General features: G+C 29.6%; 2 protein-coding genes across 5 annotated transcripts in view; one reads left to right on the forward strand and one right to left on the reverse strand.

The window, feature by feature from the left end:
* Positions 1-8064, reverse strand: part of LOC130443249 (uncharacterized) — a 34302-nt gene extending 26238 nt beyond the window's left edge. Inside the window, exon 1 of the mRNA XM_056777786.1 lies at positions 7941-8064. The gene's annotated coding sequence lies outside the window, so the exon portion shown is untranslated. The remainder of the gene's footprint in view (positions 1-7940) is intronic.
* The window catches only part of LOC130443245 (glutamate receptor ionotropic, kainate 2), a 101586-nt gene continuing 89292 nt past the window's right edge, over positions 4127-16420 (forward strand). For 3 of the 4 annotated variants that reach the window (XM_056777781.1, XM_056777777.1, XM_056777780.1), the window contains exons 1-2: positions 4127-4252; positions 6412-6668. In XM_056777781.1, coding sequence (XP_056633759.1) covers positions 6590-6668 — 79 coding nt within the window. In that variant the 5' untranslated portion in view covers positions 4127-4252; positions 6412-6589. Of the gene's footprint in view, positions 4257-6411; positions 6669-16420 lie in introns of all 4 variants that reach the window. The other variant, XM_056777779.1, reaches the window with a different exon arrangement.

Consider the following 16420-nt stretch of genomic DNA (forward strand, 5'->3'; position numbering starts at 1 on the left):
ATTCGCTAACCAGAGCTTTGCCAAAAACACTGGAATATGTGCCATAACGCAAACATTGCGGAGCTTTGCTTGTCACTATTAATCATAGAGATCGATTTTATGTTGTTAACGATTGTTTTGACTTTTTTTGCAAATTTGTTAAATTTTTTTACTGTTTAATCAAATAAAGTATACAAAGGAAATATTAAGATATTGCTTTGTCGACACCTGGTAGAACCAAGTGATTATTATGTACGTAACAAAAAAATTATATACTAATAATGTGAGTAATTTCTTTCAAACTCGTACCAATAAATGAAACCAATCATAAAAATTATTGACTGTAGACTATGAACGAAGTACGTAACTCATAAATTCTGTACTTCAGGCTAACAAATTAACTTAACCAAACTAGAATTTTAATACGAGTAGTTTTGTTTGTTATGCAAATTTCAAAAACGTATGCGAATGTTCTCACTTTGGGGAAATGACCATATTCTCTGCTGTTTTTAATTCTTATTATATATCTTGTGCACAGCTCATGTCTATATTCATTATTTTTCTCTTATTAAGTCCAATATAACTAATCTATTGAAAACAGTCCACCACACGTTTAGACTGTGCGAAACACTATTCAACATTTTTTTCAACTCCCATAGTTGATTTTCTTTATAAACGCCTGATGTAATATAATTGTGATCATTCACTATTCCATTCATCGATGAATAAATCATAATTCGAATATTTTTCAGTCAGTCCAATAAGCTGTAATTTACTATTTCTCTTATTTGGTGGGTAGTATATATATATATATATATATATATATATACATGGCCGAACCAACAAATAATTTCTATCAAATCTTACAAGGAGCCTACAGTTATCAAAATTGAAAATGTACTATAAATTGAATTTATCAAGATACAATAACAACAAGAAAGATGTATTGCTGGCATTTGGACTACCGTACTGCAGAAATATTAAAGAAACTGAAGTTTCGGTTAAAGAATCCATCAATTAATTTCGTTTATATAATTTCGACTATTCGGATTTCAATTGAAATTAAAAATGAATTACATACCCGTTGAAACCTCCGCAATTATGCAGGAAATGTAATTATTATGCCTAGAATGAGCGAGTTATTTCTGAATAGCTTTACTAAATGTCCGGAATTAGGATAAAGTGAGTTATAGTCTTGAAACATGTACTTTTATTTTTGCATATGTCACGAACGAGAATTAGTTCAAGACCAAAAAGGAGAATTGCTGCTATTTGCATACAAATGAACTTACGCAACTAAGCGAATATATATCATTTAATTTTAAGACGTAATATTGTATTTCAGTAGAAAAAATTCTACATTAAGATAAACGATAATTGTTAACACAAGAATATTATGTTACTATCTTTATTTAAAACTTCTTCTTAACAGGGTATCTCAGTATCTTATTTTGTCTCACTCTATCTCACTACGTTTTTATGTATTAAAATATATTTCGAAATTTTGTTGTTTTTTATTATTCATCTTTTAAACCAAAAATCAAAAACCACTGAAAGTAAAATACGAGATATATCCAGAAGGTAAGTTCCCTTTGTTTATATAAAAAACGTGTACAGATGCAGAAAAAATATTTATTTTACAAAAATCTACTACTGCTGTACAGATTTTTGTTGTGTCATAGCATGGCTCAAGTTTTTGTATCCCTTTTTCATAGAAGCTTGCTATCTGCGCTCAACTATGTGGTAACATGTTCTTTCACCATAACCACCAAGGAAGAATTTCGGGTATAATAAATTAGGAGCGAGTACCAGGTTTCACGGAGATTGATCAAACACGTCCGAGCCAAATTCCTGAGTTTTTTTTCACGTTCATAGTGTGAGGTCGAGCGATATCGCAAGAAAAACAACATCGTTAGACAGTAATCACCTATGATTGTCCCGTATTGCGCAGCACAATTTCTTAAGACCGCTTAACATAACGCAATAAACGTACAAGAAATTGCATGCAAGTATCTGTAAACAGTAAAAGTAAACATAAATTCGTAATCTCAAATTTTAACTAAGATTTTGTAAATAGTTTAACAATGAAAATAACAGAGCTAAGTTTTACGACAGTCAGCTGATCTGCATGCTTTTGATCAAGAAATATTGCGTCTTGCATTGCATTGCACTTGAAGTAAACATGTTTATTGATTATTATTTGGCCTCGTGCCAAGGAATCGATCAACTAAATGTCTGTCCTAAAAAACGGCGCACATGAGTTTTCGAGATGTTAATATTTGCTTATGCTCAAATTTCGTCGAATCTGATTTCACAAGCATCGGTATTTTCAGGTAACAACCGTGTATGGTGGGAACTGGGATCGCAACGCTGACGCTGATAGAAATAGACATGGAACTTACATTGTGAATGTTCCTTGTATAAAGTGAAATTCAATTTAATTTTATTTAAGCGATAAATATAGAATATTCGATATACATTTCAATTTCATTTAATTCTTTTAAAGATGGAAAAAATACATAATTAAAAAGTTACAGTGAATATAATAGGATAACAATATTATCACAGTCTAATTACAGAGTTAGCGCTACAAATTTTGTCGTTCTAAACTAACTTCAATAATTAAGGTTAGCGTTAAAAGTTGTCCGAATGTAACAAACTTAAGTAGGCACATAAAAGGAACGACGCGTCGTACTCTTGTTTTACAATGGTCGGGTGAGAGTTGACAAGTCCTGTGTGCTTTTCTAAGCGGATTTTTAGGCCAGGCACTTTAAAATTCTCTTTTACACATAAAATTACTCGCATTTTTTATTTTTTCCATTATAATCTCTTTATGTAACCTTAAATAAAGATGATCAACTTATTTATGGGAAAGAAGCAACGAAATTTTTCTATTTATATAAATTGTACAAGTACAAAATTTTATCATTTCGATCATTTAAATATATGTCTACTTTATTTGCGATCTATAAGAAGACAAACAATTGAGCTCATTTGGTTTAAATATTCTATTTGTTGAATGTAACGAGATGATCTGGTGTGGTAAGTTACTTTAAAGATAATACGCACAGGGCTACTGGCCTACGAGTCCAGTTTGTGCCTTTATAAATAGATTATAATGTTTAGAGACTTTAAACTCAGGACTTTATGAACTAAAGATTCATTAATTAACAGGCTCATTCTAAAAACAGATTTAGTTAGGGATGCCGCAACCGATGGTTAAATGTAATTATTATGAAAAGTTCTCACTAAATATGTGTATTATTGATTAAGTATGGAATAATATGATCGTTTATTGAAAAATCAATTAAAAAATCGCGCCATACTGGTCCTTAAGAATAAGAATAATTTATTCCCATCTCATCTATTAGCATTTCTCGGAGAAATTAATTATTGTTTTTCCTAAGAGGAATGCGAACGAACCTTCTAGATTGATTAATCATTTGTATGGTTATTAGCAATTATTCGAAAATGGTCTTGGAAAATGAGAATATATTTAGATATACCATCATGAATCAATAGATGTTAGTCTTGTAGAAAAATAATTCTTGGAATTTGACTTACTTATTCATGTTTACAGTAGATTTAGGAAGCGTCAACATCCTCGAGGGATTTAGATCAGAGCAAACTATTAACAATCAGTTATCTTGCGATACTAAATATCATAGAAAATGAGTAGATATTCCGCAGAACATGTGATTTTCAAACTAGACGTGGAGCAAAGCGTTTAGAAGATATTCAGAATTTATTCGAAATGTGCTCGAATTAACAACCGTGAATCAAACAATGATATCAGTGCAAATATCTATATCTTTTTACTTTTGCCCAATTATAAAGAAGACATTATAGTAATCCCATCAGCATCGATATATGCGAAACCTACTGTAAACATAAAAAATTGGAACTAAAATTTGAATTGTACTCTCAATCCAATTTGAATATCTTAGCAAGTGCAAAAATCAATGTATTTGTTTTGTTAATATTTAGTCTATTCAATAAACTATCCAAAACTAGTGTCTACTGTCATGCTTTGGCCAGGATATAAAAAATTAATTCCATGCTGTTTCTATTATGACGATGTCGACCGTAACGGAGCATCATCGTCAAGGAATTTAGTCGTCCCGATGGTGAGCGTCGCTTCCCATTCAGTAGATCCGGGACGTCAGCCAAAGGCGTCACGTGTCGCTCCGGCGCTCAGGAATGTAATCGCGTGGATAGAAACGTTTTGAAAAGTGATTATGGATAATTTTTGGATAAAAAAGTGCATAGTTATGTAGGTACCTATCATCTCTTAGAAACGCATCCGCCCACCATTTTTTTGATATAATTTTTGTAAAATTTTTAATCACAAAATATTGATTTTTCCAAATTCTGAATAATTTACATTATTATAGTTTTTTATGAAGTTTCATTTGTATGTATATATTTAGATAAAAAAGGAATATGTTTCATGTCGTATTTGAATTCATTGCTACGTTTTTGTATGTAGCATAAAAGTAATTAACTCTAGGCATTCCAAATAATTTTACGAAAATATAGTAACATTAGTAGAAATAACTATCCAATAAAATTGCCTCCATCAAAGCATATAAAAAATGGAATTTGATATTAAAATGACCATTCCTGTATTATTTCATAATAAATGAAAAATTTACTGGAATTTGATCGAAGATATGTTGTATAGTTTTATGTTTCCAGATATTTAATCATTACAATAAAAATTTTTACTTTAATAAATAGGACCCGGTTGATAACTACATTTACTTCACCAAGAATAGGCTGTACTTAACTGACAGTAGTTATATCCAAGATTTTTTCCAATAACAACCAATTTGCCAATAAAGCTTTTTTGTTTTATTTTACTTCGCAATATCCAATCCCAACAAATTTTACCCAAAATATGATTGTAGGTTTTTCAATTTAGTAGAGACGTCCAAGTTGTGTATTTTTTAGTATAGTTTAGTAGCAAGGTTCAGTATGCAGTCTATTACGAATTCTAGTGTGATAATAGAAAATTTGGAAGGGCCGCGTAAACCACAATAAATCGGTCCTTTAACAATAATCAGAAAACGTTAATATTAAATTATTTTAAAACATTTTATGTGTTTATTACATAGTGGAAATAGTTGGTAATACGCTTGGGAAATGAAAGTAATTGAAGATGAAAAATGCGAGGAACTACAAAAATCATATTATTTAAAATAGACAGTACACAATGTTCTTGGTACGTTAGGAAATGATGAGGATTACACAGGAATAAATCAAGGCATACTATGGAAATGGACCATATTGTATGCACAAGAAGTTACCTATAAGATTATAGAATAAATGAAAAATCAATATTCAATTTAGATAGATATTTTATTTAGATAAAGTTAATTAGGGGATATGTATAAATGTACACTCTATATATCCATTATATTTATACAAATGGAATTTAATACGATAATATTCGCGTAAAACAAAAAATATTTAAACTATCTACTTAAAGAAGTGATATGCCTATGGATTACAAATTCCTTAATTATTTTAATACCTTCTTCTCAATCATAAAAATAAACTTCAATTATATACAGTCAAATCGCCTTTATTTTTTATATGTTGAACTTTTCGTTTTCAATTGAATTGTGTGTCAATAAAAAAGCGGAACCCGCCTTTGATTTCATTTAATCATATTGATTTCCAACGAAATGTTAATGAGATTAATAATTTTAGCAAATGAAATTGCATATGACATTATCCTAATAAAAACATGTATGTTGCTGAATGAAATGTTCATAAATATGTTTGTATATATTAAACCAACGTATTTCCCTTTCAAATTAATCGTTGAATGTAGCTTTTAAATTATAATAAACTAACTTCAAATGTTAATTTGTAAAACATTATACTAGGTACGCCCGAAATTAGGTATTTCATAAATAACAGAATTTTTGGTAAAACAATAAAATGTTTACGAATATATTCTGTTGAATGTACATTTGAAAATTGAATATAACGCGGCTAAAACAGCAGGTACATATATAACTATACCCTAGACTAGTTTATATCTGAACACGTACAATCCCTAAAAATAGGGCAATTTCCCACAATGTAAGACTCTGAATAATTTAAAGGCGTAATCTGAGCTATACTGAACGTCTTGCATTATGTAAACATCTTTTCAAATATTCGAGAAAGTCGAGAATTTCCCGTTTAAGCTTACCTTTCAGTAGATGCTGGAATGCTAATTCGATACAAATTTATTATTACACTTTATCTAGGATACAGACTACTATTTGACTATTTCTATTTTCAACATACAGGTGAAACTAATAAAAGCGTGCCACATCAAAAATATAATGAAAATGGCGTATTGGATTTTAGTTTGTTGTTTTGCTAGTGTTAGATAAACAAAATTAACAATATCACAAAGTAATTTTTTTGTTCCAGATATTAAGTCACAATCTTTGTACTACAGTAGAATTTAACGTATGATCCGCCTCTACAATAATTTATTGTTGCGTGAATAAATTTGACTAGAACTGTGCAAATGACTGAAAATTAATTTAGCACTATGACTTTGTGTACGGGTGATTGTGAATTGTAGAAACAGTCTGGGAGCAACAATATGCATATTGTGACATTAATTAGTTTATTGCTTTGGAGTAACTTTGGATATGCGGGATTGCCGCCTGTTATCAGAATAGGTAAGTCTTTGGATATATTTCAATTGCTACAAAAACAAAGCAATTATTAAAAGGAGAAAGTCCTTTTTATGATCTCAAATTTATATGTTTCTTTCATTTAAAAATAAACGGCATACAGAGTTTTCTATTCAGAGTGGAATTAATTACTGCCATTGAAATTCACATGATTTGATCACTTTTAGATAATTATTATTTTCGAAAGCGGACATTTGAAATCATAATACCAACAATTTTAGCTTCATTATCCTTCATAAGCATTTATTGGTTAATTGAAAACAGGACATTAATTTCGGTGCTAATAGAAACATCTGAGTTGGAAATTAAAATAAATAGTTTGTCGTGGACAATCGAAATCTATTCCACGTTAAATTATCGATGTAAACACGCGAGTTTGGGTTCTAAGATGTAGGGGACCAATTTGCTATTGCATCTCTTAATTTAAAATTCAATAACGTCAAATCCACTTCTATAAAAACGTTAGGTATGTAAAATTATATTTGCTTTAATTACTTAAAAAAAATCTGTTTTGATCCACAATGTAATCTCAATTTAAATAATTTACGGTAAAACATTCTATTGAACCCAGTATCTAACAACTAAGTTCGAGGAATAATTAATAATTCTTTAGACAAAAAACTCAATTAATCTGGAAAGGAAACGAAGCAGACGGTAGATGAGTTTAACGAATTTAATTGCTTTCATCATCGGGATTTCTGGAAAGTAAGACAAACTTACTAATTGCTTTTACGATATGTGCCCTGTATAATCAAATACTGTTTTTCTTGTAAAAATAGAATCTACGAATGAAATAACTTGTAATAATACAATAAAAGGATGATTAAGTGAAGTGAATATTTTCAATAAAATTAAATGCAGGTAAAAATTAGTCATTTCGACAAAAATTCTTTCAAATATGTACGTTTTCTTAAATATATAGAAATAAAAAATCCCCTTCTTATTGATGATATATTTGTTTTAAATGCAACCTCATACTTTCTTAAAACTTATTGAAAATTGTTTCAACTTATCGATTTATATAAACCGGTTAATAATAGTACAGAAATTGCGAAACTTTGAGCTTATCATATCTTATCTCAATATTTATTGGTATAGTATTCACGGTTTGAGAGATTTTAACATATTATTTAATGAGTCTTTAAAATTATAATATATATCAGTATAATGGCTTCAGCATTTTTTCAAGAAAATATCAATGTTACTTTACTTATAAAGTTAGGTACGGAAGAGACTAGTGTAAATATTTGTACTTACATGTTGTACGAATTAATTTGGAAAATAAATCTTTTCGGTTCTCCAATTTCAATGTTAACAGAAGGATCTACGGAAAACAATGGATAATGAAATGTGACTCAATTAAATTGACGACACAGTCCCTCTAAAGCATTGGAATAATTTGAAACTTTCTCTAAGCTTTCACCGTCTCTCATTTTCACTCCAATCCGATTTTCACTGACATCATCTCACAAATGAACATTTTAATTCAATTCAAATCAGAGTTCCAAAAGTGGAAAATATTCAAAATTCATTCAGAGATAGAAAATCAGTAGCAGATCTATCATGCTTTCTCCATTCTAGTCGATTAACGTTAATATATGCGATAATAGTGATGAACACTCTTTCTTTCAAAAATAGTAAACTTTATCTTATTTGAGTATTAACGTATATATGATGAGAAATTGAGCAGCAGTATTAATAGTAGATTATGTGATACAATTTTCATTATATTTATAGCTCTCGTTCGATATTATGAAGACTTTTTACTTTAACTTAGGGTCTTCTCCTAAAACCTAAGTGGCAAACTTACAAAAAACAGTAAGTATGTAGGAATGGAGATTACTGTGTATTCATTTTAGGAGAACGGTTAATAACGTTTTTTTTCAATTTCAAATGAATGAATCTTTCTCATTGCGAATTTAGCAGAAACTTTTCCATTTTCTTGATGTAACTATTGTCTTGTTAAACAATTAACAATTTTCAGTTGAAGTATAAAAACCATGACAATATTCCTTCAGAAATTAACGTTTCTATTAACGTTAAAATGAACTTGCATAGTGACTGGACTAACATCAAATTGTTTAGGCATTTCTCATTAGAATAAACGAAGCAAGAATGTCTTGGTGCAGTGTTTATAAAACCAAATTAATTTCTTTCTAAATAGCCCAAGAGAAAAAATGTAACCGCTTAAAACTGATTCGCGCAAAATAAATTGAACAAACTTCTGTAGAATCTAAGACTAATACTTTGTAAAAGACTTTGACTATTCGACTTTTTCTATTTGAAATTTAGTGGTTGTAAAGTTTTTAAAATCTTTGTACCTATCTCGTTGGATTTATAGAAGGGTTTTTTTATTATTTTCGCAAATAAACCAAAACAAAAATCATATGTAATTCAACAATTTTTCATATTAAATTCTATTGAATGAAAAATTATCTGAAAGAGATAATCTAATAAAACAATTGTTGGTAGTACTCAAGTCAGTTCTCTACGTGTGAGATAGATATCAATTCAATGTCAACCTGCTTGACGGGATGAACCTCGTTGTCAATTTTTCATTTTGATTATACTCAATTAATATAGATTATACTACCAGATTTATGATAAATTGAATATAAAATGTTTTTTGTCTCTTAGACGAAGTGGCTAGAATTTAGTTCAATTTAAATTTAAAAGCACACAGGAAAACGAAATTGCATCGTTAGTGAATTTGCGAAACTAATTCAAACTGCTTTTCCAATGGTAAAAACCAGTAAATGAATCTAAATGATCTGAAAGACAGAGAAGGTGTAAGGTTGAATTACTACGGCAGATATTCTTGAGCTACGCTAACATTTTACCGAATGAAAGTACCTCGTAAGAATGCTATAATAACGTTAAAAGAAACATTAGTTGTAAATATTAAGGATAGTAAAAAATTCTTTCTATAAAATTTTAAGCCAGGTCATGTTTGATATCGTCGTAAATTGAGTTGCTTTGTTTTTAATTACAATTACTCTCATCTATTTTTTTATTAGCGCAAAATTAAATGTTAATTGGTATTTTGGTAAAATCACTGTTTTATTGCAGTCCATCACTGTCTAATAGAAGCGAATGTAAATCATTAAGGGAATACGAAAGCGATCAATCTTTTGTTCTTTCTCGGACAAAATCGTAGCTAGAACGTTTTGCAGAACAAATCAAATCGCTACTTGTCTCTTTCTCAAGCATTACAGAAAGATTAGTTCCTTCCTCGTTGATAATCTGGATATCTTTCCAAGAAACAATATAAGAATTTGAACAAAATATGTTTATTCAGAAAGAAATACAAGTAAGAAAATAAATAAAAGACATAACTAACTCCCAAGATGTTCAATTTCAGTGGATCTCAAATAATTTGAAGGATCTTGTCACAGCAAAATTTCTCTCACTAACCAAGTTATATGTTACTAACGATCTCACTCAATTTAATTTGCAATTTAGAATTGTAATTAATATGCTATTTAAGCTTGTAATAATATAGTATGCAAATGTACTAAATGTTACATTCTCTCGTAATTACCACAGTTAACTTGTTAAACATGCAAGAATATGTTCAAGTTAATGCTTCGTCATGTTGTCAAGTGAATTTCGTTGTAAGATCTTGTAGGATTTACAACAATGTACCTAATACATGAAATGAAAAATACAACGGTATTTAGAGTTGCTTTTTACAGGAGTATTGAGGTTCATCATATTATTACCCATAAAATCTTGATGTTGCTCGGTTGATAAATGAGAAAAACTTTTTAATTGAATGTGTACTGAAATTTTACTACTCACGTAGCTACAAATTTAACCTGTTCGTAGAATATTTAAAATACTTTTTCTGTTACGTAAATTCGGCATTTGATTTTTATTTAACTACAATAGGACAATACAATGAGAAGTGGCTATATCCATTCTCTACCATCATTGGATTAATTCCGGAGTTTCTGTTGTTAGCCGCTACATTTAACTTCTACCATGCTAATGCAAACTAACTGAAAGTTTGAGAGTTCCGATAAGACCTCGAACGAAAACAATGAAATAGCCTACATGCTGAAGGGTGCATTCAAGAAACTAATTGATTTTATACGAGTTGGGTGAAGTAGTTAGTTAAATAACATAACCTTGAATTGAATATATTAGAAAATATACAGTTTTTGCCGCTCATAAAAGTTAAGTTGCGAATAGTCCATATAGGTATATTATAATTGAATCAGTGATTGACAATTTATTTTTTGGTTAAATAAGTTTTGGTGTTTGGATACAATTATGTTCAGAATACAAATTGAATGCAATACCTCTACAGGTGTTTCTAGGTCTTTAAAAGGACTAAATTTGAATTCAATTAATTTTATTACACTCTATAGTAATTTGGTTATAGAGCTCAGCTGCATAGAACTTAGAATGAGAATTTGAAATATGCAATTCTCGAGGAAAACTTTGGTTAATGGAATTCACAAGTATTTTTCACAACCGTGAATTCATATGATTCCGTGATCAAAATATGGGCTAAAGAGTCTATTATTCAATTCATAGAATTAATTTGATTCCATTTATTAATGGGAAAGGAACAGAAACCGTATTTTTAAGTTTTTAATAAGAAATTGGAGTAAACAACAAAATTAATTTGATCAGGAATAAACTAATCATAAAGTTACTTTACAAAAAGCAGTAACAATCTATGATACAGGAAATACGAACAAGATTATAATAGTAAAGGCACTCCTATAAATATTGACTTTTATGGCAAGTAGTTTTATTCCCATTAGAAAAACTTTCGATATAGGTCTTTCATGAATTAAGAGTAAATCCTGCAATATTGCTACTATCACATATGTGTTCTACTACCTTTTATGTGTTCGGACTTCCAATTAATTGACCGTTTTTTCATTCCACATTGTATACTTTAAGATAGGTTTTCTAAAGAATCTTAAATCAGCATTGAAGTTTTAATAAGTATAACTTCATTACACTTATATAACATTCGATAAATAATGATGGAGTGGAGTAAACACAAGGAAATCGAATCGAGCGAGTGGAGTAAGTTGTTTACTACATATTTTTCACGCTCTATTTATATGATGTCTCTCTATTTCTTCCAAAATTCCGTTACGAATGGTTTTATTAAGATTTTTTATTGCTTCGTTCAAAAAAGCGTGCGAACTGCCGCTTTTTATATGCATCCTCATATTTCAACGAGGCTCCTCTAAGGATTTGAATGCATAAAAAGAATCAAAATCCTATTACGAATGTACATCTGAGACTCAACAAGATACATAAATCAAATAGAATGTATAATATTTTATATAGAATGAGAAAAATTACCAACATACTACTAGAAAACGACTTTAGACACAATTGTAATGTGCGTTTTACGTAAAATACCTCTCAGAATTTTAAAAATCTTCTGCTGTGAGCTCTCCATTTCTTACATGCCGGATTGCTGATCTCGCTATTTCTCTAAACTGGGACCGTTAGTCGTCGATAAACGAAAGGAATACTGAGTAGATTTTTCATAATTTGCTCGACCGGGAGGATCTTAAATTTGAGCGTGGATATTTGATATATATATATATATATATATATATATATATATATATATATATATATATATATATATAGTGTGGTGGTTTCACTTCCGGTTTTTGCTTAGTATTGTAGCGAAATGAGTCTCCACATTTTGGCAAACCTTTCAATATCAGCCACTTTTTCATACTTTTATTTGTATCGTCAGTGTCCATAATTTTTCATTTTTTCAAAAATGCTAAGCCTGTTCTCGACTGCACTTTATCGTTCTACCTATTTGCCTTTTTTGTTGATGTAACTCACCATCAGTATTGACAATTAGAAAAAGCGGAACATAGAAAACACCACGGTCATTTTTCACGGTAATAGGCAACTCCATTTGTTTAGTTTCTTGCACGTTCCGAAATTGCCTGGAATTAAGGCTTTTAGTCTTGATTTATATTCACTAATCAATATGAAGACAAGTGTGTGGAACACGAATAAGGTGAAAAAACATCGACGGCTGGATTTAACTGTTTGAATAAAGTCTGCGTTGAAATTTTATTGATTTCTTTAATTAAAATTCCTATACGTAATATCCTGATAGTAACTCTCACGATTTTAGGAAAATTAATTATAAACTACAATTTTGGGTTATTCTAATTATTCCAAGAAACTTTTATCCCCCACAATGGCATTATTTTGAATTTCGTTTAGTAATGAATAAATGTCTTATTTTCTTCATCTCTTATCTTCTTGATTCTCAGCCTTTAAAAGCGGCTACAATTTCTTTTTGAAAAGTATTATTTTGATATATTCGTCAATCAAATATAATATTTAAAATGAGTTCTATAAACAGATATTAGAATATCAGCAAAATTCTCAAAAAGTGAGGGTACCATTAAATAATCTTACAATATAGAGTATAAAAGACTTCTGCGGATAAAGCGAAGTAGGAAAGTATTTTATAGGACGATCTTTCAGCCGTCGTGTTGGCTCCACAGCACCAACTCATAAATCTGTCTAGATCGGATCGTGAAAAAGCGTAGAATAGTCGACCAGCTAAAAATTTATCTATATATACATCTCGTGATTAAATACGCGCCAAACTGCAGCATGTCGTTTCATCTAAACTTAATAGGAAATCTATAAACCTTTGATCTTTTCTTTTCATGTTTAGCTTGGTATTACGTTAAAAAATAAATGTGTTATTCAAATATTTAATATCAGATTAAACACGAATTCTAATGATGTGAAGAAAATATATAAAATGAAAGTGCTTTCAGGACATAAAACAAAATTAAGATATGAAATCCGTTTATTTTTTTATTGATAAGTGAACAGAAATATATATTATTGCATTCTTATCGCTCTGGAATTGGGGGAGAACGACGAATTCTAAATATATTTCACATAAGAAGGATATCTTTTAAACAGAATCAGAATATCACATACAAATCTTCAACAGTGGAAAAATAGATGTGTTAAACATATAAATTGTTTAAAATGTTACTCGTACAGGTCTATTTGAAATAATGTTTCTCAAAATCGTAATTTGTCTTTGAAACCTTATCGATTACATATCAAGAAAAGGCAGTAACCAGAAGATTCTAGACTTTGTCTCTGTTTTTATTTTACAGAAGGAATCTCTTGAATAATGTCGGTTTTCATATGTAAAAATTCCTACGCCTCAATTTAAACATTTCTCTTTTTTATTGACGATGCAGTACGTTTTTATAATTAATAGTGCAGGTCCACTTTCTTTTTTGATTGGAACTTACTTAAAAAACTAATCGGATATGAACTAAATAAATAACTCGGAATCTATCTAATTGCCGTTAGTAATAAAATAATTTTTGTGTCACATTTTTGTAAAATCGATTTTTACAAATTTCGCAAATTTCTCTGCATTGAATCGATCACGACTAGAAATCAGTGGAGCAAATTGTTTGCGGAAACTACGTCAGAGAATCTTAAAGCGATAGAATAAATAATGACTATCGCGATCGTTGTTAAAGTTTCTTCCCAAGACTACGAAATTTTGGTAAAACCGGTCGTGCATATTTAAATAGTTGATTATCGGTTAAACTTTTTGGTAACTTTTCGCTTTAGATGATTAACGGGCAACAGAGAGAAAAAAATATTAAATTTATCTTCCTATTTTATTTTAAATTTATTCATATGCTCGCTATAACGTGTTTAGTTTTAAAAATTGTTCTGATTTATATTGTTTTCATACCCAAAATACTGAAATATCTCATTCATTCTTGACATTCACGTTTCAAGCAACAATTATTGTGAAGGCAAAGTCAAAAGAAAATAGCTGTTTTAATGGTGAATTATTTCATTAAAAGGTTATGGTTTGATCACTAGATACTTAGTACAAACAATACATAAAATAGAAATAATTAATACTGCAAGTAAATATACTTTTATCAATACTGTGGATATGATAATGATTCCAAGCTATCAAGCTTGTACGTCATATGGACCATACATTGAAAAATTGTTCGATAAGTTTTTGTTTTCGAAATAAGATGAGATAATTCAATAAAATTCGTTTTTCTTTGCAGTTGCATTGTTGATTAAATTGGTAGGACTAGATTCAGTTAAACTGAAATGGTTGTACTTTGAATAACTATTTATGCAGTTTGTAACTTACGTCCACCAATCGCTTATGTATATCCCAAGCAAACCTGGAATAATACTCAACAGTAGCGCCACTAGAACGTTAATTCATCCTGTGCTTGTCTTATCGTCGCAACTAAATTAGCGAACCATTAATTTCTATTCAAACTATGTGATTGATCTCGATGTGTATTGGCATATAATCCAAAATCGAATGGACGACTAACCACCACTTACGGGATATGGTCTCTACACAATATTTAATCAATAAGTGATACAACGTTTTCATATGTTTCTCGTTATTAATTTGTGAAGTATCAGATTTGTACCATATATTTTACAAATAGAAACCATTGTTTATTATAACCAATTTATAAATAGTTAAGTAACTTATACTGTTGTCTATTGTTCAACATAGTCTCCATTTTTGTCGACACACTTTGAAAGAAGATATTCCAGCTTGTGTGTTAATAAATTAAAGAAGTCGCTAGCAAATCCGTTGAGGAAGCTTGCAACCTCTGCTTGAAGCTTATGCCACCTTTAGTTTGAGAAAAAGGTGATATTCGCTGGAGGCTAACACTTCCATCTTTGACGGCCGCCGATGACATTGATGTGGTAGTTAGTCTAGCAACTTTTCTTTAAGCTGTTGTTCAATGCGAATCTTACTTTTGGTATAACCCTCATATTAGGATAAATTTATTTTATTATTTAAGTTCCTTCAGGCCATGAATGTATCACATGTTTGGAACATTTTAAGTGGGATTTCTTCCCAGATGTTTACATATACCTTTGCTGGTACGTGCTTCTAACAATATACCCATACCAGTTTATGAAGGATATTCTTTTATTTGCATTACAGTTTCTAACAATATTTGAAAGCTTTTACAATGAGTATTATTGATGGATGTTATTTATTGACCATGGTCGTCATCTTGTCTATTTATTACAATATATAAAATATATTTTATTTTCATGTGTTGTAAGCCGTTCTGGTCGGTTGCTGTGCTTCGTGGAAATTTTTTATTTTTATATTTTTATCATTTTAATTACAATTAAATTTTTGTTTATTGCTTATTTTTAAAATTAGAAATCGTTTTCTACTTCACTTCATCAGATAAGGTGCATCAGATCATTAGAACACGTACGATAAAAGTTATATCATCCTTATGACATGCAATATGATATCTTTTTATTATTAGTAACACTCATTATTTTGTAATAATATATCAATATCGATATATCAAAATTATATTAGAGTATAAAGTATAAAAGTGGATCAAAGACTGACAATAGAAAAAAATAAATTAACCATAAAATAAGGATTATGTTTTAATAACCTTATTACAAAACTAAAGCCTTCTTTCTATTCGATGTTTATTAATTCTAGAGAAATGCGAGTCCAGAATTTTTGAGACACTTGAAAAATGTATATAATACAGAAATGTGCATTCCTTGAAAAACATTTTAACAATATTCTCTGAGTATGTAATTTACTTAAAGAAAATATGCATATTGAAATAACCAAGTAGTCTTCTTCAATCCGAATTGTTACATAATGATAACAACATATACATACTCTTCTATTTTCAATCTACTTT

The sequence above is a fragment of the Diorhabda sublineata genome, chromosome 4 (assembly GCF_026230105.1).
Source record: "Diorhabda sublineata isolate icDioSubl1.1 chromosome 4, icDioSubl1.1, whole genome shotgun sequence".
NCBI lineage: Eukaryota > Metazoa > Arthropoda > Insecta > Coleoptera > Chrysomelidae > Diorhabda > Diorhabda sublineata.